This window comes from Takifugu flavidus, chromosome 14, assembly GCF_003711565.1.
Source record: "Takifugu flavidus isolate HTHZ2018 chromosome 14, ASM371156v2, whole genome shotgun sequence".
Taxonomy (NCBI): domain Eukaryota; kingdom Metazoa; phylum Chordata; class Actinopteri; order Tetraodontiformes; family Tetraodontidae; genus Takifugu; species Takifugu flavidus.
The window spans coordinates 11545680-11568138 of record NC_079533.1 but is presented as its reverse complement, the minus strand read 5'-3'; the positions used below and the strand labels follow the sequence as shown (position 1 = coordinate 11568138).

The window sequence follows — 22459 nt, the reverse complement described above, 5'->3', positions numbered from 1 at the left end:
CGCAGAGGTTGACCTGGATCAAGATCTTGTGCCATTCCTGGCAATGAACCACAAAGAGGAAGCAGGAAGGCATCTGTATCGAGGCTCTCCAACAGTTTATTTGTACTGCAAACACAATGCAAGTTCTTCAGTCTGAACTCTCTTTATCTCTGACTCCATCCTATAGGTTAGATGCTAAAAGCAACATGTTGACAGTCAAATTATGACCTTTTTTCAACTGTAGCTTCAATAGTTGTGATCAAACAAGCACAGAAAATGGGAAAGTACTAGCCATCAACTATTTTTAGGATGTACTGTATATTAAGCTGTTTTATAGAGAGCTAAGACTCAGTGATGATAAATTAACCAACTGAAAAGGTGTTGTGTTGTATTTTCACCTTGAAAACATAACTCCTCTGTGCTGAGGAAACAGATTAGACTGATCAATACTATCATGGTCAATGCTGAGTCAGAAAACCCATTTCACTTTCTTATCTGTAGAAAAATTAACGAGATTAGATTTATCAGCCTCGTAACGCCCTGGCTGCTTGCTACAGAGTTCCTGCCACCAGGTCTTAAAACAAAGTACTAATACCCCGTTCTCAGAGGACCATGATCCAGCCGGTGGAGTTTGACCGATTCACTGGATACATATCAGCCACAAATATGCTGAAGAGTGGATGTAAACATGACAATAAGATCAATTCAACCCAAGAAAATCATTTAGAATCTGGGGGCGAAACAAATAGCAAATGCCCACAGTGAAATCAAAGGTTCCGTTAATGATCGAGGTCAAAGGTCAAATTCAGTACAACATAATAATTCTTTACACTGTGTCTGATTTTCTGATGTCATGGATAAAATTATTCTGATGATTGAATAAATGATTAAATGAACACCACCTTTATTTCAGGATGCATTCTTTGCTGAGGTTTGACTGCCGTTTTCTGACTTCTCACATAATTTTCTTAAAGCACATTCCTGTTCTCCTGATAATGCTGCAACTCTTATCGGGGAGCCTCCTGCCCTTCTATATGACTTAATGGACTGTCTGACTATTCATACATGAGTAAATACAGATAGAGCTGTTGTGAAATGCTCCAGAGTTATTAATGAAGTGTACAAAATTGTTTAACAGTGCTGTTACCATTATAATCCTTCCAAAATCATCCAGGTCATGTGGGCCAATTAATTCAATTAATTAAAGTTTCTGTTTCCAGAATAGTTTAAATTATGAGTTGTTTTTTTTGAATGTGTGTATGCTCATCTATTTTTTTTAAAAAAAATCCTTACATTTTCCACTGTTTGCACCGTCTCCCTGAGACATGTGCCTTGCCATCTCCATGGCAACAGAGCACAGCGCGCTTTCTCCCAACAGACTCATCTCCTATAGTGATGGCTGTTGAAACTTGCCTCAGTGAGCTACCATGGGACTGATTAAAGCCTATGGTGAGAGGGATTAAAACTCCTGCGAACGACCTTTGAAATATTATTATATCAATATTATGCAATGCCACACAAGAATCAAAGCAATATCCATGTCAGAGAACCTGGGCTACCTAAAGACACAATGCATTCTGAGAATAAAATTCTAAGGCAAAGTTTGGATTTTAAAAAAAATCTGTGTAATAATAATTTATCTCCGCTCGTTCCTCAGCGGGGGAAGATGGAGGAAACCTGGAGGTCTACGGCTGCGGGAGGCGTGATGCTGCCCTCTAGCGACACAACTACGTAATGTCATGGTACTTTTTAAATTCAGCTAGCCTCGTTAACAGTCAATATTGTCTCTATGAACAAACACAAAAACAGATTTTTAAAAAATGCATTTTTACATATATACATAAATGAATGCTCGAACTTCAACTCAATTGTCATTTTTACGTTAAAAGCCGTAGTTATTGGCACACTCGGCACGCCTTTCCAAGCTTACGTCTGACGTCATCACGCACTGCCAGCTGTTGACAGCCCGCTGCTCTGTGCTGACTTGCTAAACCCAAATCTGTGCTGTCATTGTGGACATATTTAAACCTAGATGCCGTTTATCGACCTCTCTGTAACGAACCTTATGCTGCCATGAGTGCTCTGTGTCGCCTGGTCCAGAGAGGATTGTGGGGCGCACGTCCGTCGTGTCCGTTTTTCCCCGGACTGCAGGTCGTCTGTGGGGTTTCCCCGGTTCGGACCAATGGTTCGTCCAGGTACCGTCTCTCCAGCTAGCTTTTCGTCTATTTGATGTGGTTCCGCCCCATGCTCCGCTTCCTCTAAACGGACACGGTGGCCCAGTATTACTACGTCGAAGTAGAAGCGGCTTCTCGGACTTAGCAGTTAGCATGTCTGTGTATTTTCCTGTTTACAATTCCGGTCGTATAGAGTCGAAAGAAATGCCATTCAGACGTCTTTTTAGCGTCTGGACAGAACCTGAACTGACCTCACAGTTACAAACACGTCCCGATTTGTTGTTATGTTTGCCAGTTAAATGAGGTAAAAAGCGGTGTCCTTTGCTAAATGAACCCCAAATTGTTAGCCAGCCAATGCTAACTCATCCTCAACCTAAGAGAATTCTATGGACGCTTGTCATAATTCATTAAGGTACTGCTGTGGATAAGTGTTGATTTAAAAGTATAATCGGATTATTTCTTGGCTCAGCCCTCATCGACTGTACTGGCAATCATTTTATAGTTTTATTATGACTTCTTAATAATGATTGTGTAACTGTCCCCCCCCCGCAGTGTCAACCCTGTCAACCTGTCCTATGATGTCTTCGATGGGAAGGGAGACAACACACCCCTGGTGTTCCTTCATGGGCTCTTTGGCAGCAAGTCAAACTTCCACTCAATAGCAAAGTCCTTGGTGCAGCGAACTGGCAGAAAGGTAACGCATTCATGAAGGCACTGCTCTGTTGTGACATTAGAAATGATGCATAATTTATTTAAGCTTGTCCTCGGGCTGAAATAAGCTCTTGTGGGAACGTGCTGCCAAGCGCGATGGTTGTAATCCGATGCCACTCTCGTTTTATGAGTATTGATAGATAACCTTAGCTGCCTGGGAGGAACCCGACACCTCAGTGCTGGATGCTGCCTTTGTTTGCAGCATCATCCCCTTAAACTGGTGCCGCCCCGGACTTGTTTTCCTCCCTGTTGCCTCATTCCAAGCGCCCTAACCGTCCCTTGTCCAGTTAGGTGCTGACTGTCGATGCCCGTAACCATGGCAACAGCCCTCACAGCCCAGTGCTGACCTACGAGGCGATGGCCGAGGATTTGAAACACCTCCTGGCTCAGCTGCACATTGAGAAATGCGTTCTCATCGGACACAGCATGGGTGGGAAGACGGCGATGGTCACCGCCCTGACGCAGGTTAGGGGTGACCTGACCTTCCAGACTTAATCCTCAGTTTTCTTCCCGACATCTACTCTTACTCCCGACATCTACTCTTCCTCCATTTCCATTTGATCCCTCCTTTATCCTCCCTCTGATTTATCTGTCTTCTTCTTTGCCTCTTTGCCTCAGTCCAGTTTAGTGGACAGGCTGGTGGTCGTGGACATCAGCCCGTCGCGGTCGTCCTCGTCCTCCAACTTCCGCTTCTACATCCAGGCGATGCAGGAGATGAAGATCTCCAGCAACATCCCTCGTTCCACTGCCAGGCGGATGGCCGAGGACCAGCTGCGCACTTTGGTTGAGGTCAGAATGAATCGCCAACTTACCCGAATTTGACATCCAAACCTGCAGGTTACAGCTTTTCAACACTGATGGGGGGGGGGCAGAATCAAACAGAACGCAGCGCTGACTCGCCGGCAGAGCTTTTCGTGATTGATGATAGCTGCGGGGGAGGGGATCGTCATTTCGGCTTCAACAAACCTGAAGAAAACCTTCTGGGTGTCTTTCAGAACCGATCGGTGCGTCAGTTCCTGCTCACTAACCTGGTGGAGCACAACGGACACTACGCCTGGCGGGTCAACCTGGAGGCCATCTCCGCGCACTTGGAACACGTCATGAGCTTCCCCAGCTTTGACACCACCTATCATGGACCTACGCTATTTTTGGGCGGAGCCAGTTCGGCATACATCAGGTAACCCGGCAACGTTTGTCACGTGTGAGGAAATAAACTAAATTGAGACGCTCTGGTGGCTTGTTCGGTTCAACAAGTCATGTGTTTCCTCTCTGTGTCTCCAGCTCTGATGATTACCCAGAAATCCAGAGGCTGTTCCCCAACGCCGACATCCAGTACATCCCGGACGCGAGCCACTGGATCCACGCGGACAAACCTTTAGATTTCATCAGCTCCATCAGCTCCTTCCTTCAGTCCTAGCTGCCCCCCCCCCACCCTCCCCCCCAGAACTTTCTCTTCCTTGAAATGCTCAACAGATCCGAGCGTCTTCCTCAGCGAGGAATCAAAAGGTACTGAACACTGGACCAAGCTCATCCCACGAACAGCAGTCACTTCCTGTTTTAATCTAGCGCAGGTGAACCTCGTCGTGTTGCTCCACGTGTCGGCCCTTAGGTGTGTTTTTAATCGATGTTTTTGGATCTGCTGCTTCAATGTTTCTAATGTAACGTTTACTGGGACACTTCAGAGGTCAAGTACTAACCCAAAGAAGCTCTGATTCACGTGTTTGTGGCGTTTATTTCCCGTCGAAATATTTATGCAAGTGTCTGTAGAAAAGCGGTTTTGTAGGCCAAGAACAATCTGGAGTTTCCGACCAGTGCGGGTGTCGTGCACGTGAGGAGTAGGTTTGGTCACCAGTTTATAGTTATGAGCTACGGTTGAGGCTGTAACACGGGGCTGTAAAACTTTTAACCTTATTAATGGTGTTATACTTGATATCTAGCCGTGCGAACATCTGCTGAGTCAGCGACAGCTGCAGCTACATTTCTTCATGCCAGTGGAATCGTCTGAGAAGAGCGAGCTGAAGCCTGAGGTGCTGTTCTCACGCAGTTTCCTGAGTACCTCAGACCACAGCATGGTTGCGAGCTGTTCCTTTACATTTACACCCTTCCCGCCGTTGCTGTGGTGATGTTGCCGCCTTTGTGTTTTGTTCAAGCCGACAGATTTGTGTGTAGATGAAAACCTTTTTTTACCCAGTTATCAGTTGTACTTTTAAGGACTGCAAGGCTACAGAGACGTGTGTGTGATATCTAATAATGATGGTGTCATTTTCTGTTGGAGCTGTAGCAAACCTGCCGTCAGTAGGTGTTGCTGACCCCCTATTTACCCAAAGTCTCTGGAGCGTCCCAGCAGCGCCGGGATACACTCCAGGCCTAGTTTTTCAGGGACTACATTTCCACGACGCATCGATTACTCAGACCAGGATGCGCAAAAAACAATCGGTAAACCAACCTACAAACTCTAGCCTGTAAACTCTTTCTTCTAAATCACATCACAGGAGTGGCGAAAGCGAGCTTCCGAGGAAGGACGGACGAGGAGAAATTGATCATTAAAGCAGATATTTTACACCTTCACGTTAATCATTTCAGGTTCTTGTCTAATGTATTTGAATAGTAGTAGTACTATTACTAGCAGTAGTACTACTTGTAGCAGTAGTAGTTCCGTCAGTCGTGCCAGGATTACAGGGCGCTGAGCAGATGCTTCACGGGGAAATTGGGGGTGAGACATATGTGCCTCTGTGGCCTAGAGCTCCGTTTCCATGTCTGTAAAATGTAATTACAAGAAAGCGAAACCATCAGAGGGCAGCTGGGTTGCCAGTTGTGTTTCTACCACTCAGTGTTCACTACAATAAGTGTTGTATGTCAAGTCGAAACGGCTTGAGGCAGAAATTTGAGTGAAAGTCACATCTTGTACCTTCTCCCAGTCGGAGGAGCTCTTATAAGTATAGGGCACAGTTCTCTTGATGCACAATATAAATAGATTGTGTTTGTGTGTGTTTGTTTGTTTGTGTGTGGGTGGGTGGGGGGGTAAGCAGTGACCTTTGAATGCAGATTCTATAGTGTTTTAGTGGGACAAGAACTAGTTACAGGGGCTCAAATGAATCTCTCCAGACGTCAGAGGATTGTACCTTGTTTCACTCCGCATGCCTTTTCTCTGGTTAGTGTAACGTTGCTACGCTCCTTCTGTTTGTTTGTCCAACGCGGCTTCACAACGGCGCCATTCTTGAAAATATATATAGATTTTAAATGTGACAAAGATGCATATTGGAGTGGATTATATATTATTGAACAAACTAATATTATACAATAAAAACCTGTGAAAATGTGCATCAAAGGCTTCTTCTTTGTGTCGGCGTACAAATTCCTTTACAACAGCAGACAACAACATGATTGCACAGTTTGTCCAAAGCCTAAATGAACCCTGGTTTTCCCTCTACATGGAATGTGTACAATATTTAAATAATTTACATACTTTGTGACGCTGTATCAAAAAAATTTGATGTGGTTTGAATGACTGGTTCAATCCAGTGATATGACCTGGAAGCTGCTGTCCGCCTTTCCCCCCCGTGACTCCTGCTCCACCGGGCGGCCGGGCCGGCCCATCCTCAGCTTGTCCCGCCAGTTGCGCTGGGTGCTGGGAGGGGGCTGATGCTGAAGGGGAGGACTGTTCTGGGCCGGAGCGGCAGAACCTGCCGAGCCGGAGTTGAAGGCGTGGTTCGAGGTGGACGCGGGAGCCGCCGGTGCGGACGAGCCGGCGGCCGAAGGTCGCTGGATGGGCGGCTTGTTGTGTCTCCTCAGGATGCCCATGCGGGACGACTTCTTCTGGGTCTGCTCGGCCTGCTGCTGCTGGCTCAGCACCTGCTGGTTCAGGATCAGCTGAACGTCCTCCTGTCAGAGGTCGAGAGGATTCACAATCGGGTCAAATGTCCAGTGTGGACGTTTCAGCACACAGTGAGAACTTGCTACGTTGCTACCAAAACCAGAAATGACGAGCTTTATAACGCACAGAATGCACCCTAACCCTGACACGTACGTCAGATTCCAGTCGTGATCGGTATTATGGGCTGTCAGTTGTGGTGTTAAAGGGCTGGTGCATTCTTCAGGACCACATGTTTGAGTCAGCACATCATGGCGATGATAGATGAGTGTGTGTGACTTTGCGAGCCGCGGCGACCCGGCTGTTTTTACCTTCCAGGCCTCCAGCTCCAGCGACAGCTCCAGCCGTTTCTGCACGGCCTCCAGCAGCTGGTTGTTCAGCAACATCAGCTCCGTCTTACTCCTCAGCAGCTCGGCCTCCATGGCTTTCTTCCTGCCGAGCGGAGGGACAGATTGTGAGGAGAAAAATCCCCGACACGACACTCGCAGCTTTTCCGTCGCACTCACTTCTCCAACGCCTCATCTCTGTCGTAGAGCGCCTGCTGGAGGACGCCGCTGTCCTCGGCTCCAGTTCCAGATTTCACCTACAGTGGGAAACAGTGGGGAAGGTTTATCTCAGACTGGGAACCAGTCAGGCCACATATCCGAGATCGAAGACCCGATGACCAGCGAGGAAACATATTTAATCTCAGAGTACATCTGTAACATACATCAGCCTAGTTGTCAGGGTTTTGTCACTGGAATGCCTGAGCAAACATTCCTCCCGGGTCACGTGATGAGGACTGTGGTTTCGTGTTTACCTCAGTGGTGTGACTCATTGCCAGTTTGCGGGCCACGTTCTGCAGCTGGGTCAAGGCAACGTCCAGCCGGTTCTGCCCGTGAGAGGGTTCGGGCAGGCTCCATTCTGGGTCCGTCAGAGGGCTCAGCAGCCGCAGAACCGACAGCACCTCCTCTGCGACCTGGGGCACGATGTTAGCGTTTAAAAACAGGTCCAGAGACCCTGCGGCGCCGGTCCAGACGCACACGTACCCTCTCCCTGTGCTGGCTCCATCCCTGGCCCTCCTGCTTCTTCTGCAGCTGGTCCACCTGAGCTTTGAGCTTGATGCTCCTCTTCCGAGACAGCTCCACCTCCCGCCGCACTTCTTGAAGCTGCCAACAAGGTTACAGGCGCGTCAACAACACGGTTTTATTGAGCGTCAGCACAAACGGACTGGGCTGAAACTGGAGAAGATCCCAGTCAGCACTCCTGAGGACAAACCCTCAAAGATCCTCAAATATCAAAACGATGTAGACCGTCCTACCGTCTCCGAGACGTGTCCCAGCGTGCGGCGTCTGCCGAGCGGCCGGCCGCTCCGGACCAGGTCTGGCAACGTCCCGTCTATGTAGCTGCTCTCCAGGGAGGTGTCCGGTTTGGCTGTTGACGACTGCGTAGAAGCGTCCGTCACCTTTGAGACCAGCTCACCCGGGATGTCCTTCTCCTCAGAGGGGGACATTCTGCTGTCCTCATCGTCCGGCTCTTCGCTGATCTTGTCTATCTCAGTGAGCTGTGAGGGTTCAGTACAGGCTTCTTCTGCTGTGGAGGCCTCCGGCGCTGCATCTTCTCTGGGCTCCTCGGGATCCGCCGAAGCTTCTGAGACCTCTGGTTCTGGTGTTCGTGGCAGAATGGTTTGTCGGTAAGTTGAAGGCAAAGGCTTGAGCGAACCTGCGTATCCGTACTCCATCCTGTATAAAGAGGAGTAGAGCCTGTCGCTGGCGCTGAGTCGAGGTCTCAGCCTCTCGTTGAGGGCCGAGAAAGACGAAAGCGAGTGGGCCATGATGAGAAGACGCAGATCTGCCGAAGCCAGCTGACGATACTCTGAGGTCAAAATCACCAACACAGCCAAGAGGAAGACTCAGCCAGGAGGAGGGAGTCTGACAGAATGTCTCCAGACTGGTTTTACCTGAAGAGTCCTGGCAGACACGTGACACGAGTGGTTCCAGCCAGTCGGGCCGCTCTTCCTCCCTCTGTGGCTGCGCAAACGAATGACGCAAAAAAACATACCAGAGCTGCCCGGGACAAAGGAGGGACAGTTTCACCCAATCAGATAATCCAGGGCTGACGTGTGACTCCTGATTTAACAGCTTTTATCAGGTGAGTCAAATGGAGGAAACAAAAATAGAGACACCCGCCCCCCCCCGCCCCTGCTTTTACCAGTAACACTAAAAAAAACTAAATAAGGAAACACTGCCATAATAAAGGCATTAAAAGGACTGAGTTTTTAGAAACAATTGTTAAGATTAGATGTCTTAAGTCAAACATGAGTAGAAAATTGACTTAGATGATGGAATCTGGTTTTTTTTTCTTCTCTCTTTCTTTAAATCAGGAAACATAAAACCACAACCACTCAGTTCTATATTTGCTTCTGCAGTATATTTTCCTTTGGAAAGTTTGTCATTGCAGAAATGAATCTAAAGGGGGTATTTGGGTGACACATCTTCCACCTCCATAGACGTGCAGAGATGAGTCAGGGACGTGTCGCATAGAAAAATAAAAACATTTCTACATCACATTGAGATTTTGTATCATCTACATCTAAAAGTTCACACTGTTTTTCATCAAATGTATTGTAGAGGGTATAAAATGGATTCTTCATCTTTCTATATGCCCTAAAAGAATTACTGAAACAAACTGGAGCTGTTACATAAAACTTTGTTGGACACTCATGATGAGAACAAAAGCACCAGGACAAAGGAAGAATTAGAGTGTGAAAAAACGATTTAGTTTACTCTCCAGTCACATATACGACCTCTTACAAAAGTAAATCCTCTAGCACACAGGAAGAACCAGCTGACTGTCCTAGTTTATCTCTATTTAGACATTCAAATGATCAGATGAATAATTATCACAAGACTTTTGAGTGTTGAAATAATACACTGGAAATTACAAACCGTGTGATTAAGCTATTTGGTAATTAAACTTAATGTTTTAATGTGGGTCATTATAATTTCATTCATTGTTTTAAAAAAATCTCCATAGGAGAAATAATAGCTCACTCTCTCCATTCAATGATTTAGCGCCCCCTGGTGGGGAAGCTTATGAACCACCTCCATTAAGTCAAAAAGGGCTTGAAAAGTGCTTCGCGAAACTTAAAACTCTTGTCACTTTTCTTTTTTTCCTTTCTGCTGTTACAGTTCAGTTTTGTCTTTTTTCTTCTCTTGTTTCTGTCCCTGGTTGGCAGCACACCTGAATCCGAGGTTATCGGAGGCAGAGTCAGGAGTGTTTCCCATCCTGGGAAAAAAGACAAACATCAATCTTCTGTTTTCCCCTCTGCTCCAGTTAAGCTCCCGCTTCTGTGTAACTCACCTGGTTGTGACTCGGGCTCTGTGATTGGCCGAACCATCCACGGTGTCGATCCAGGAGGCACCGCGCAGAACGTACATCAGCTGTGCTCCTGGGAATTTTGTGGAGGTCCATTCCCATGTGTTTCCCATCATATCATAAAGCCCTGCAGAGAATAAAAGCTTCAATATATGCTGCTGATCAGAGTGCATCATCCTTTCTGTTTCGATCAACTGACCATAACTGTTCTGTGGAGGGAAGGCTGACACGGGTGAGACTCCGTGGAATCCATCATCTGCATTGTCCTTTTCTGGAAAAGATCCCTAAAACAGAATCTACCACAGTAAACACCCAGGAGTCTGTGGTTCCCCTACGGCCAACATACTGTGCTAATGTTGCATCTATACTGGGTTTTTTTTGTAGTCTGACCTGCCACAGGTTACTCCTGTTGGCCTGGAACTTGTTTCCCCAGGGATAAGTCCGACCTGGTACATAAACGTAAAATGTGATTTGAGCCGACTAATCAGAAGATGAACGTTAAACACGACTCTACAAATGCCAGTCGATGTATTCACTGATTTCTATGCTACAAATGCATACCTTGCAGTCCACCACGTGCAGCCCATTCCCACTCCTCCTCCGTAGGTAACCTCTTTCCTTTCCACTGGCAAAATGCCTGAGCGTCATTCCAGCTAACCTGAACTACGGGGAAGTCCAGGCGCTCCCGAATTCCCGAACCAGGTCCTGTGGGCTGAGGAGCACAGTCAAACCATTTTAAAAAAAATCCAAAATAGCTTCATTTAAAGCGTTTTATTGCTTAAAAGTAAATGTAATTTAATAACAAAACAACTCTTACCTGTCTCCAAAATGCTCTTTCTACTGGCAACCACCAGGGGGCAGACTGGAGGCGGAAATTTAGACTAGTTCGTTACGTTCTTTACTGGTCAGGTTTAAGCACCCTATATGTCTGCAAATGTTTTTCAATATTTTCTTGGATCAATATTCAAATACCTCGATCCTCTGTGTGATTTTGCTTTTCAGCTCATCGGACACAAAGTCTTGAAACACAAAACTCCAACCAAACTTCTCAGCTTCAGTTTTGTATTTTTGGGCTCTCACAAAGTCTCTGTTGAAGACAAAACCTTTGACTTACTCGTAGGGAATATCTTCAACTAGTACTGTCCGAGTTAAAACGTGCTTTATTTTACCTGAAATCGGCATTTGTGACGGGATATTGGTCTATTTTGAATGATTGCACTTTAACGTCTCTAGGGGGGAACTCTCCATCTTTCCCATCCGCAGCGTTGGTTCCCATCAACATCCTTCCCCCTCGTATATCCACCATCTCATCTGTTATCAGAATTAAATAAATCTTCCCATCCGAAAGGAAAGTTAACACAATATGTTTCATACATAATTAAAATTGAATTCTTACCCGCCAACGACAGTAAGATAAAAGTAGACATACAGAGCAAACCTGCTATAACATTCATTTTTACGATTTAGTTCCAACTGTCCACACTGCGATACTGTTATAAAAGTAACTTTAATTGTTAACTAACAACATAACTCTGAATGAATTATTGGTTACATTCGTTGACATTTCTGCCAAACATGTTACAAAGAATGTAGGAACCGGAAATGGTTCCACAACAATGGTTCCGGGTGAAACCGGTGCGATATTCCACACTTCCGTTTTCATATTTCCCTACACCATGGAAATATTCTGCTATATACTAAATATGTACATATAGCAAAATATTTATATGTTCTATGTCTATATACTTATTAATGTGGCTCATTCCCACCTTAAAAGTGGTAATGTAATTGAAGAGTTTTCACAGATTTAGATCTCTCATTTTCGCTTAACTATTTTTGCTTATTGTGTTGCAACTTTGAGTTGACAGTATTTAAAATTTAATGTCAAACAAAAGGCATTGTATTCCTCAAGTTGCATTCCATCAATGTCTGTGACCCGTGGTCTTCAGCAGGAAGTCTCCAGTATGAGCCTGGTCCTGTTCAAGTTAACAGGAAGAATCCTGATACAGTGGAGTTTTTCCACACCACTGTTGCTTTTGGGTTTCTGTTAAGAGCCTCGAGAGCAGTCTTGATTGTGTCACAAATGCTGCGTGACTAAAGTGGGATCAGATACACCGGACTGCAATAGAAATGCACTTTTTCCTCCCATTCAACAAAGACAAAATTTCAGGATTGGAGAAAAATCTTTAATGGGTAGAAACATAACCGAGTGTGACAGATCAGTGCTTTAAACATGTCGTATAAATAAACCAATCGGTGGAAGGCAATGGCAAATCCATGAAAAACAAATCCCATGAGTAACGTGACATTTTCTATAATGATCGATGCTGTGGAGTTTACAGCGGGTCGTCCACCAAAATGAGGCGCTCCAGAGCTTCAGGAGGGGGAACTTGTTGACGGAACCATTCAGGCCACCACTGATTCCTGTTAGTATCAGAACGGCTGCAGCGTCTTCAACTGACCTTTAACCTTTGAGGGAAGACATTCCGGCTCGCATTATCTCGTCCACCAACAAGATGTTGGTGGCAATTTCTGTGCTGTAATGGAATAAGGACAAAGATTAGTGGATGAAAGGAAGAATTCAGATATGCTGCCAGTTTGAAAGGGCGCAATCGTACCATGAGGAGAGAAGCTGTTTTTTGACGATGTAATTATCCCAAACACCTGCCTCCGCTGCCACCATGGGCTCCCCTGTAAAACAGTTAATTATACCATTCAGCACATTAAAGGAAGCTCTGTATATGGAGTATTTTACAACTGCGTGTTGCTGTGGTTCTGACCTGTGCTGAGGTCGGCTCCCACAAGCTGTCCAGTCTGTTCATGCTCCGTCTGCAGCTTCAGCAGGGTCTCCTGTGAGTCGTAGCCAGAGTTCTGGGCCAAGACCTACAACAAGGGCACGATAAAAGAAATGATCATTCCAGGCTCAAATGAGAACACAAACGTTCCCGTTCATGTGGAAATGGGAGCAGTTGTTCACCTTAGGGATGATAAGAAGGGCATCGGCAAATGCCTGGACTCCCAGCTGGGCTCTGCCTTTTACGTTGGGCTTGTGTTTTACCAAAGCGTGTGCCAAAGCCACCTCCACTGCCCCAGCACCAGGCACCACACACCCTGAGACACGCACAGGTGGACGGGATGAGAACACACACGTATACTGTACATCTTAGAAAAACGGGATTTGAGGAGTTTGTCCTGATCAGCTGAGCACAAGCAGGAAAGACTGAAGCTCTCAGAGTGCAGAGGAAATGATCAGAGTCACTGTGGCACAGACGTGCACAACCAGGCAGTCAACAAGTGCACCCCTGGTTGGTTGCTGTGCGGTCAAAACTAAACATCTCCATTTGGTGACTGCACAAAACACCAGCTCCCCTAATTTCTCACCGTCTTCTATGGCGTTCTTGACCGCCCGTAATCCATCCCTTATTGCATCTTTGATCTGTGTGATGGTGTGTTGGTTGGGTCCCTTCACCAGCAGGGTGACTGAAAGAGGGTTTACGCACTTCTCGATGAACGTGTACTTCTCCTCTCCCTGCAAACAGGGTCCAGAGAAAATCACCGAATGTGTAGGTGCGGAACGTAACACTTAAAAGCACAAACGACTCATTTAATGTGTGCAATGCTGACCACGGATGTACAACCAGAACGGCAAAGCAAAAACTCACCAGTGTGTGTTCATACACCAACCCAGCACTTCCCAGGTACTCGGGTTTAAGGTCGTCAAGAGAATTCATGGGGATGCCACCACAGGCCAGTGTGAGTCTGAAAAGAGGACACGAGCTCAACCTTTTTGATTGTAAAAACGGTGCTTTAGCCAAAACTGGCCACTAAAATAAGATTCAAAAGGACTAAATAAAAGGTTTGTTCTGGTCATCTGAATACATGCAGGAGAGACTGAGGCTCTCAGAATGCAGAGGAAATAACCAGAGTCACTGTGGCACAGAAATAAGAGACCAGGGAGAGCCACCAGAGCACCCCTGGGTGTTCACTGTGCAAACGGATCCCAAATCCAGCCATTTACTGTATGTTTATTATCACTGGATCCACATATTGGACAAGATTCTTAGAAGTAGACTACCTGATATAGAAGAGAAAAACTATGTTACACATATGTTAATTACCTCTCCATGTTCCTCCTCTTTGCTCTGCGCAGAGCGACAATACCAGCCTTGGCAAGTGCATCCAGGGAGAATGGGTCGATGCCCTACACAGAAAGTAAATATCAACCTATTTGAGAAATAATTCATTTCAATGTGAGGTTTTTTTTTTAGTTATTCTGATCTGCTGAATACATTTAAGAGAGGAGACAGCTCCCCAAATGCAGAGGTACAAATCAGGTTTACTATAGCACAGGTAGAAGAGACCAGGGGGAGCCATGTTAGCACCCTTGGGTGTTCACCGTGCACATAAGTAAAAATAACCATTAGCAAAGTGTAATACTTATGGGATATATATACTTATTTGATTTACAATTGTACTGAAATTAAGAGGAAAACAAGTGTGTGTTTTACAGGCTCAACCCTTCCAAAGCAAAATTAAATCATTACCTTCTGGTTTATGACAACGAAACCCTTTTCTCCATTGGGACAGACTTTGTTTTTCAGAGCGATGATTTTCTGCACGCGCTCCTCGATGAACTTCCTTTCTGCCACCACAAGCTTCTCCCTCTCTTCAGCACTCTTGTAGAAGAATCCAGCATTCACCTCTGTCTTCTCGTACTCCAAGGAGACATTGCAGGTCAGGATGTAAGCGTCCTCCACCCTCTTCTTCATGTCTGGGTGTCGGGCACCGTGATCCATCACCAACCCTCTGATCAGTCTAAGAAAAAAAGGGTTTTCTTTAAAATTATAGTTGAAAATAAAAGATCTGTTATATTTAGGATGCATTCATATACTCAGATCACCACTATTATTGGAATCTTTCATAATGACCGATGTCAAACACTTACTGTGTATCACAATCAGTCCTGTGCTTCATATCTATGATCTCCACCATGTGTAGATTGATGGGCTCGTTCGGTTTAGCAATGGCCAGCACAGCATCCACTACAGCCTGAACACACACACATTAACAAATGACAAAATGGTTAGGAATAGACAGCCCTTTCACACACAAAAATAAAATCATATTCAGATCAGTCTCTGCACGAAGGAAGTCCCGCGTTCCCAGTTCTCACCTCAGTCAGCAGGTCAGCCAGCTCTTTGTGAACCTTGGTCAAGAGGGAGGTTTGCGCTACATTGAGCAGGGTTTCCCTGTCCATTTCCCGAGTTACCTTCACCTCTTCCAAGGTAGCCAGGGCTTTCTCCTTTGCTGCCTCAAACCCCAATGCTATGATTGTTGGATGAAGACCCTTAACAAAATATGCACAAATTATTGATTTCTTTCCAGGTTAAAAATATTCTTAATTTGATCCCATTTTGGTCAATAGCGAGACGGGCCTCTCTTTTACCTCAGACATATATATGTCAGCCTGCTTCAGGAGTTCTCCAAGGATGAGGATGTTGGAGGTGGTTCCATCTCCTGTCATGTCATCCTGCGCTGTGACAACCTTTGCAATGAGCGATGCAGTAGGATGCTGAATTTGCTACAGAGGAGTTTCAAAAAATCAGAGTTAGAATTTGAATGAACATGCAGAGGGTATGTGTTGAATATCAACCCAAAACAATAGTTTAACAGGGCACTGTTGGGTTCTTTAGTTAGCATGAAACACCTTTCACATTTAAGTACTTATTTACCATTTCGTGCAACAGAACGTTGCCATCTTTGGTCAGCTTTATATCTCCCGCACCAGACACCAGCCTACACACACACAAACACACCATTTTAATGGAAACACTTAATACCTCGACAGGTTCAGAGAAACATGCATGTAAAGAAAGCACAAAACGCACACACCCAGCCGCCTTCCACCGCCGCCACTACGCCTGTCATCCTTACATAAGTTAGTCATCTTCCCAAACACGCTGATTTGTCTGCTCCCAGTGATCGCAGTGCTTTATCGGAATTTCGTAGCAGGCTACAGCTATATATCGTACTGGGGTGAAAAATAATCTGAATAAAGTGGTAACTACACTGTAATGCAATCCGCTAAACTATGCTAACGTGCTAAAGTTAGCTAGTCGTCATGACGCTCGGTGAAGATGACTGGGCAGGACAACGTGCTTCGGCAAAAACTGTGCTGTAAAAGTAAACGCCCTGTTACAGTGTGCTATTTAAAGAGGGCTGTGGACTTTTATATATGTGAAATACCATATTGCAAGATAAATACTAAATGAAATGGCATCACAGTTGCTATATTTGTACCTGCGCAACCATTACCGGTAACTGTGGCTAACGTTAGCTTCTTAGCAATATTAGCTTAGCGCGCGTGCTGCACAAAGGGCTTCATCGGGACTCACATTTTCAGGGTTCCCTTCGGTCCCAAATTTGTCCTCAGCACATCTTGAAGACCACGAGCGGCGCTGATATTGACCGCCAGAGCAGCCTGAGCCCTGGCTACCTCGGCTTTTGGGTTCAAAGCTTTCACAGCAGACATGGCGAAGTAAAAGTACTCGGTACTACCGGTGGTCGGGCTCGAAAGGAAAGCTCGTTTCCAGAAGGCTCCACGTGTGTTCTCGTGTTGCCTTCGCGTCGCACCAAGAGTTTGATTTCCAGATTCTATAGTCCATACTTCCAAAATGTACACAATTATACGGATTAGTCACAAATGGGGATCTAAATTGAGTTAATAAAGTGCTACATGTTGATATGCCGAAAATCTAATAATATTCACAATCATTGCCACTTTTTTTAATGGAGTTTACAGTGTCCGACAGTAAGTGAAGGCTGCACAAGTCACACCCTTAACCAAGCGGACGGGTCGTTTTAATTCATTGAAATACATCAAGTTTTGAGACTTTTCATTCTATCTGACTTTATCTGAAGTTTGACACATCACTAAATCTTCAAAAACCAAACCCAGGGGTCTTTGATCAACAAGCTACTAGTGCCTGCTGTTACCACTCACACCTACAACTATATGAGCCATACATCTACAGCACATGTAAACACCTGCATGTACTGTATACGACATGATAGCAACAAGTTTGTCACCTATGCAACCGGTAATCTCAACTTCTGAATAAAACCCAGCCAGATCCATCCAAACCTTTCTCCAGAAGCATCTTGATTCTCTAACAGAAACATAGTCCATAATCTACCGCCTCATCCATCCATCACTCCAGTCTTACTCTCAAATAGAACGTTTTTACAGCAGTGTGGATGAGCAAGGTGCAACAAACAACACCAGTAACGACAAAATAAATAAATAAACCCAAACAAGACTTTCATTAGAAGTTTAATTCAATATGTACAGCTAGCCTCTTAAAGCACTGCAATCCATGCTTTTCACAATGAGGAAATTACTCTCCGTCAGTCCTCTGGATTTACATTACAGTTTGCAGACACAGCTATGTCTGCACTATGTCTACCTGCAATCTGATCACACAAAAACATTCTCACACAATCAATGACCAGATCAGCAAAAAAACAAAGTCAGTAAGTCAATGCGTACATATTACCTGCACTGAAATCTAAAATAACACCAAACCTTCGGCATCGTACCGTCTGTAGAAATAGAAAATAAATATTTTCAAAAGGAAATAGAGGTGTGCTCAGTTTATCTGACAAAACTACAGGCATCCCACATATTTCTTCACTAGATTTTCTTTAAATCTTCATGGTCAGCATACACATTCATAAACATAACAATCCAACCAGTTGAAACCTTTAAAACACACAGTAGTGAAGTGTGAACTTTGGAGCTGTGGTTTGCTTCAAAAATTCTGGAAGCTGAACCGCATGGTTCAATTTTAGTTAGAAATGTTTTGTAACTTTTTAATTGGGAAAACTGGAGCCGAAGTTAAATGTAACTGAGATGAAGAAAAATAAACCATTTTAAGATCCAAACCTCTAAATCACAGACAATGAAGAGGATAGTGAATGCTAGATTATCTAAACACAGACTCATCAAACATTAACACAAAAACTTTAACAGATGAAGTTCAGCGAGAATCATTTTCACCTCTTCATCTGAAATGAGACTTTCGAAACCAAAACTGAAAAAAACTGGGACACAAAAACAGAAAACAACAGAATTATGATGCAGGTTTTCCTGTCAGCACGCAGTCCAGAGTTGTGATTCCTTCAGTGGCTGCTGGAAGACTCCCTGGAGCCTGGGATCACTTCAGAGGTGAAGTCTTCATGGGGATCATTATTCTAGATTCCATATGCTGAATAAGGGGAACTGCAGGAAGAAGAACAGTCAAATTTCAATGATGCCTCATATAATGATTTGTATTGAGCTCAAATCTAGAAATAATATCCTTCCTGAATAAAAAGATCCTCTCTCTATATATACAGTATATATACAGTATATCATATACTATGTTCCCATTGACCGTTGGAAGTGGAAGTTTGGTTAAGTGATAAATTGAGTCAAGAGATGTTTTCATTCCGTGCAAAGATGTGAAATATGTGACCTACCGGTGTAATAGACAATTTCATCCCAACCGTCTCGCTGCCAGGCTGCATTTCTGGTATTTTCCCTGGACTGAAGGTCTTTGTAAGCTTGAATTTAACAAGAAAATGCAGAACTTTTATCAAGTTATAGCTTGTGTGGTTTAAATGTGCAGCCTCCAGTCACAGCAGATCCTAAAGAAACATCTCACACAGCTTTCTAAAAGCACTATGAAAAGTGGAATAATAATGTAATAATTAATATGCACAAACTTCACTCTGCTGCCACAGATTGTGCAACAATGAGGCTCTGTGGCTTATCAGTAGCAATGAAATGAGAATCCTTCACTGCACAATGGTGTTATAGCGCCACCTACCAGTCACATCTAAACAACCCAGCCTCAAAAATGTGCATTTCTAGAGTAGATTCCTGATTATGGGGGTAAATAGATGAATAAAATTCCAATGGAACTGATGAAATAGAGAATTGTTTACCCCATAAGTGGTGAACCGTGTATAAACTTCCAATCTGGGAGAAAAATCCCCCCACTGCCTCCTGGTTCTGCTGACGAATCTCGATGGCGCGAGCCCTGCACGACAGCACAGCGAGTTACCGTCATCATAAGCACCTGCAAACGTAGTTTCTGAACAATTTAGAACCCCAAACACAAGTATGTGGATTTCAAACTTAACCTGAAATTATTTGAATAGCCCGGTAATTTCTAATAATGTTAATCCCAGAATTGTTCTGCACATCTTAACCAGAAATTGCTGAAATACAAAATCAGGCAAATTTCCCATTCATCAGATGCACGTATATATTAATCAGGGATCAATCACGTGTGATTTACAAGATGCATCCTGTCATGCTTTGTTATCATGCAGATATTGTGTAGCTAAAATAAATAATACCATCGACTCCTGCTACAATCTGTAAAACCAATAAAAATGTAGTGAGGGAATGTTAAAATGACTGAAATATATGAAATCTGCTCTGCTTCAAGGGCTGACTGAATATAGATTCAATATATTTCGGATACTTTAATCTTAAGAAAGTACAAAGGTTAGACTTTACCAGTAATTTCCCCACTCGATCATCGTCCCCGGCTGAAAGGAGGGAGGAGACGAGTTATCTCACTGTTGTATTCAAAAGCTAACGAGCACCACAAGTAACGATGAGCATAGGCGGAGAATTACCCTGAGCTGATATGACCGAAGCTCGTAGATGTTGGGTCCTGGACGAGGTACCGGTTCGTTCCAGAAGCTGAACTCCAGCAGCAGCTGGTTCCTACGAGACAGCAGCATCTTCCCCCTCTCGTTCCTGTAGTCCATGAATTTCTAAAAGAACAATAAACACGGGGAACGCTTGTCAGATCTGAGGGGGGAAAAACATTTAAAACTGATTTAAAGGCATTGAAATTATTTTGACAGAACTTTGGAGAAAACGATGTCGTAAAATCACCCACACACACACACACACACACACACACACACACACACACACACACACACACACACAAGGCTGCCTGTACCTTATTCTGCCTGAGTTTATTCATGACTTCAGTGAGAGCTGGGTATCCCCCCCGATATCTCCACAGGTGCACTGGAACAGAACAGGATCTAATCACAAGCTTCACCCACCAATTACATCTGTAAAAATACCAAATTTCCAACGAAGAACGATACAGTTCTCATAGTGCGTTCAAATCTATTCATTTAGCAAAATTTAAATTAGCAATAAAGACACTTTTTGTGTAGAAAAGGATTTAATCTGATTACACCCAATTCAACAGGATAAAAACAGTTTATCAGCGTGCAAATTCTAAAAATAAATAAAAAGCCTGTGTTTTATTCCGTGCACGGGCTGCTGTTATTAGCAAGCTGTAACATTAGAGGCTGATCACAAAAGTAAAATGAGAAATGTGACCATGGGGACCGAGTGGACAGCAGCCAGGAAGAGTGCAATATTATCACATCTATAATTAACTACCGGTAAATCATAAGTGCGGCCAAAGACCCAGACTGTCATGAGCTGTTAATGCCAAGTATAATTTAGACATTTGTATTCTTTCAAAATTCTCAATTGATTTTAATGTATGGAGAGTCCTTTTTTTGGCCAAATGCAGGCTAATCTCTTATATATATGGCCAATCCCACATGCCTCTGGGCTCTTACCTGCCTGATCCTGCTCGCCGTACCATGTGTTCCAGGTGCCCACCAGCTCGCAGGGGTACTCGGGATCGGCATGAATCGAAGGCAACACATCTTCACTGAAACAATGTAACCGATAAAAAGGGTAAATACAAATGTAAATGCACACTTTATTTGTTTTAGAACAGTAACTCACCAAAGTTCATTGTAAGCATCAAGGCACTCGGGCTTGACATTGTGAACTGCAAAAAAAATGGCGAAGACTCTGAATACATAATTCTAGAGAGAGATAGTCACTATAAAAGAAAATAGTATCGCGACACAGGGGCCACACATACACTGGATTTTATACAGATTGTTATCTTCTTTTTTGGCAAGCAGGTGAGAGTGGGCATCTTTCCTGGGGTCAACCTTCCGGACAAACAGGGATTTGAACCAGCTGTCCTGGTAAGCTGAGAGACTCCTGGAGTGAAACCAAATATACATTTGATCCAATTTCAAGTTTGCAAGATAAAGAAGCCATAGTTCAGATGGTCTGCAAACTATTTAAAAAAGAAACGGACGGGCTCAGAAGATGGAGCCCATTATTGTTAATTTTTCTGAAGTTGTGACAGATTCCTGTTCCTTATAGATCACGTGATTCTGAATAACAGGGAACAGTGAATGCAATTTATGTTCATGTCGTGTACTTTGTTAAAGATGTGGACCCTGTGAATGCACAAGAGTTCCATTGTGAGCTACTTAAAGCTTTGGACGGAAAAATATTTTAACACCACTTATTAACCGCGTTTCAGATGAGGGTTTACCAAGTCGCAAACTAACAACAGCCTTAACAAACACATCTGCATGAAGTAACTTGCAATATGCTGCGTTTATACTGTAGACGCTGGTTAATCTAAGGACACCAACCCAAATAAGTGACGTTGATTTTAAGCTTTGGCTGTCTGCCTTGACCTTGACCACTCTGTGACAGTCATAACGCCTTGTTTATGCACCACAACAGAGCGAAGTTGCTTCATAAGCAATCGCTGACTGGCTTTATTTCGCACTGCGTCACCATCGTTTGAGATTAGCAACAAAGTTAGCAACCTTTTTAGCCAAAAAGCTAAAGGTAGCTGCGCTGCACGAGATGTCAGTGAACGTAGCCCGCGTCCTGACGTTAGCCTTTAGCATAGCTCCGTAGCGCACCGGGACTCGCTGTGAGTGCGAAACTCTGCGGGAACAACACGCCTTTGGCGTGGCATGCGGGCGTAATTGCAATTACGGTAAACGCGAGTCTAACCTTGTGACGACCGTAACCGTTGCGTTCATCCGAAGCCCATTTTTCGTGTGTTTAAGGCCTCTGCCCACTGTGTGAAAGATCCGAGTGGCCATGTTTCCCCCCCGATTGTTGACGTCAGCAGGCACAGCCTGGGTAGTTCCTGGAGGACTGACGCCTGAATGAGCGCCAACGTGCTTGTTTTTCTCTTTTTGGCCTAAATAAAGCCACCAAATCCTCAAACTATCAGAGTATTAATGAGTCGGCTGTGTTGATGTGTTGCAGCTACAGTACCTTATGCCACAACTCTTAATTTAAGATAACTCTTAAATGAAATGGCATAGCATTCCACATATTATCCGGAATAAAATGCTTTACTTTTTTCTTCTACATCAACTATATATTTATTTATTTTTTTGCCAAGAGCCTTAACACATAACTGTTCTCCACTGAGATATAAATCTA

The 22459-nt window shown here is 44.3% G+C and overlaps 5 protein-coding genes, 1 long non-coding RNA gene and 2 other non-coding genes across 8 annotated transcripts; 2 read left to right on the top strand and 6 right to left on the bottom strand.

Moving 5' to 3' along the window:
- Positions 1-1822: 1822 nt before the first annotated feature.
- abhd11 (abhydrolase domain containing 11) lies at positions 1823-6192 on the top strand. The gene is made up of 6 exons (XM_057054537.1): positions 1823-2174; positions 2706-2847; positions 3156-3329; positions 3483-3653; positions 3860-4041; positions 4146-6192. The coding sequence occupies exons 1-6, from the start codon at positions 2053-2055 to the stop codon at positions 4279-4281; spliced, it is 927 nt and encodes a 308-aa protein (XP_056910517.1). The 5' UTR covers positions 1823-2052; the 3' UTR covers positions 4282-6192.
- Positions 6123-8784, bottom strand: bicdl2l (bicaudal-D-related protein 2-like). Its single transcript, XM_057054534.1, has 6 exons — positions 8036-8784; positions 7764-7883; positions 7535-7693; positions 7242-7318; positions 7047-7167; positions 6123-6746 (listed from the first exon to the last, which is right to left on the bottom strand). The coding sequence occupies exons 1-6, from the start codon at positions 8546-8548 to the stop codon at positions 6378-6380; spliced, it is 1359 nt and encodes a 452-aa protein (XP_056910514.1). The 5' UTR covers positions 8549-8784; the 3' UTR covers positions 6123-6377.
- Positions 8620-10254, top strand: LOC130537630 (uncharacterized). The gene is made up of 2 exons (XR_008953667.1): positions 8620-8865; positions 10051-10254. It is a non-coding gene; the product is annotated as an uncharacterized LOC130537630 (long non-coding RNA).
- sumf2 (sulfatase modifying factor 2) lies at positions 9472-11713 on the bottom strand. Its single transcript, XM_057054539.1, has 9 exons — positions 11489-11713; positions 11262-11403; positions 11065-11179; positions 10910-10954; positions 10654-10804; positions 10483-10538; positions 10292-10376; positions 10078-10219; positions 9472-10002 (listed from the first exon to the last, which is right to left on the bottom strand). The coding sequence occupies exons 1-9, from the start codon at positions 11544-11546 to the stop codon at positions 9900-9902; spliced, it is 897 nt and encodes a 298-aa protein (XP_056910519.1). The 5' UTR covers positions 11547-11713; the 3' UTR covers positions 9472-9899.
- A 543-nt stretch (positions 11714-12256) lies between these two features.
- Positions 12257-16703, bottom strand: cct6a (chaperonin containing TCP1, subunit 6A (zeta 1)). The gene is made up of 13 exons (XM_057054533.1): positions 16488-16703; positions 15825-15888; positions 15539-15673; positions 15266-15439; positions 15038-15141; positions 14637-14907; positions 14211-14293; positions 13755-13851; positions 13474-13621; positions 13070-13203; positions 12873-12975; positions 12711-12783; positions 12257-12629 (listed from the first exon to the last, which is right to left on the bottom strand). Exons 1-13 carry the CDS (start codon positions 16622-16624, stop codon positions 12557-12559), a joined length of 1596 nt encoding a protein of 531 aa, XP_056910513.1. The 5' UTR covers positions 16625-16703; the 3' UTR covers positions 12257-12556.
- LOC130538255 (small nucleolar RNA SNORA22) lies at positions 13949-14085 on the bottom strand. The gene has a single exon (XR_008953840.1). It is a non-coding gene; the product is annotated as a small nucleolar RNA SNORA22 (small nucleolar RNA).
- LOC130538253 (small nucleolar RNA SNORA22) lies at positions 14359-14495 on the bottom strand. The gene has a single exon (XR_008953839.1). It is a non-coding gene; the product is annotated as a small nucleolar RNA SNORA22 (small nucleolar RNA).
- Positions 16704-17412: 709 nt separating the features above from the next.
- Positions 17413-22176, bottom strand: LOC130537620 (protein NipSnap homolog 2-like). Its single transcript, XM_057054540.1, has 10 exons — positions 22019-22176; positions 21075-21199; positions 20933-20978; positions 20761-20855; positions 20118-20188; positions 19783-19923; positions 19661-19692; positions 19081-19175; positions 18613-18696; positions 17413-18373 (listed from the first exon to the last, which is right to left on the bottom strand). The coding sequence occupies exons 1-10, from the start codon at positions 22108-22110 to the stop codon at positions 18309-18311; spliced, it is 846 nt and encodes a 281-aa protein (XP_056910520.1). The 5' UTR covers positions 22111-22176; the 3' UTR covers positions 17413-18308.
- Positions 22177-22459: the final 283 nt, after the last annotated feature.

Excerpts from the sequence above, each read along its gene's own strand:
- abhd11 (XM_057054537.1), top strand. The coding sequence starts at position 2,053 with ATGAGTGCTCTGTGTCGCCTGGTCCAGAGAGGATTGTGGGGCGCACGT. Across the intron at positions 2,848-3,155 it reads TGCAGCGAACTGGCAGAAAG|GTGCTGACTGTCGATGCCCG; the intron begins GTAACGCATTCA and ends TTGTCCAGTTAG. Across the intron at positions 4,042-4,145 it reads GCCAGTTCGGCATACATCAG|CTCTGATGATTACCCAGAAA; the intron begins GTAACCCGGCAA and ends CTGTGTCTCCAG.
- bicdl2l (XM_057054534.1), bottom strand. The coding sequence starts at position 8,548 with ATGGCCCACTCGCTTTCGTCTTTCTCGGCCCTCAACGAGAGGCTGAGA. Across the intron at positions 7,694-7,763 it reads GGAGCCAGCACAGGGAGAGG|GTCGCAGAGGAGGTGCTGTC; the intron begins GTACGTGTGCGT and ends ATCGTGCCCCAG. Across the intron at positions 6,747-7,046 it reads TGGAGCTGGAGGCCTGGAAG|GAGGACGTTCAGCTGATCCT; the intron begins GTAAAAACAGCC and ends GACCTCTGACAG.
- sumf2 (XM_057054539.1), bottom strand. The coding sequence starts at position 11,546 with ATGAATGTTATAGCAGGTTTGCTCTGTATGTCTACTTTTATCTTACTG. Across the intron at positions 10,955-11,064 it reads AAATCACACAGAGGATCGAG|TCTGCCCCCTGGTGGTTGCC; the intron begins GTATTTGAATAT and ends TTCCGCCTCCAG. Across the intron at positions 10,539-10,653 it reads TGCACGTGGTGGACTGCAAG|GTCGGACTTATCCCTGGGGA; the intron begins GTATGCATTTGT and ends TTTATGTACCAG.
- cct6a (XM_057054533.1), bottom strand. The coding sequence starts at position 16,624 with ATGTCTGCTGTGAAAGCTTTGAACCCAAAAGCCGAGGTAGCCAGGGCT. Across the intron at positions 15,142-15,265 it reads TGGCTGACCTGCTGACTGAG|GCTGTAGTGGATGCTGTGCT; the intron begins GTGAGAACTGGG and ends GTGTGTGTTCAG. Across the intron at positions 14,908-15,037 it reads AGGACTGATTGTGATACACA|ACTGATCAGAGGGTTGGTGA; the intron begins GTAAGTGTTTGA and ends TTTTTTTCTTAG.
- LOC130537620 (XM_057054540.1), bottom strand. The coding sequence starts at position 22,110 with ATGGCCACTCGGATCTTTCACACAGTGGGCAGAGGCCTTAAACACACG. Across the intron at positions 19,176-19,660 it reads ATCGAGTGGGGAAATTACTG|GGCTCGCGCCATCGAGATTC; the intron begins GTAAAGTCTAAC and ends GCTGTCGTGCAG. Across the intron at positions 18,374-18,612 it reads TGAAATTGTCTATTACACCG|TTCCCCTTATTCAGCATATG; the intron begins GTAGGTCACATA and ends TTCTTCCTGCAG.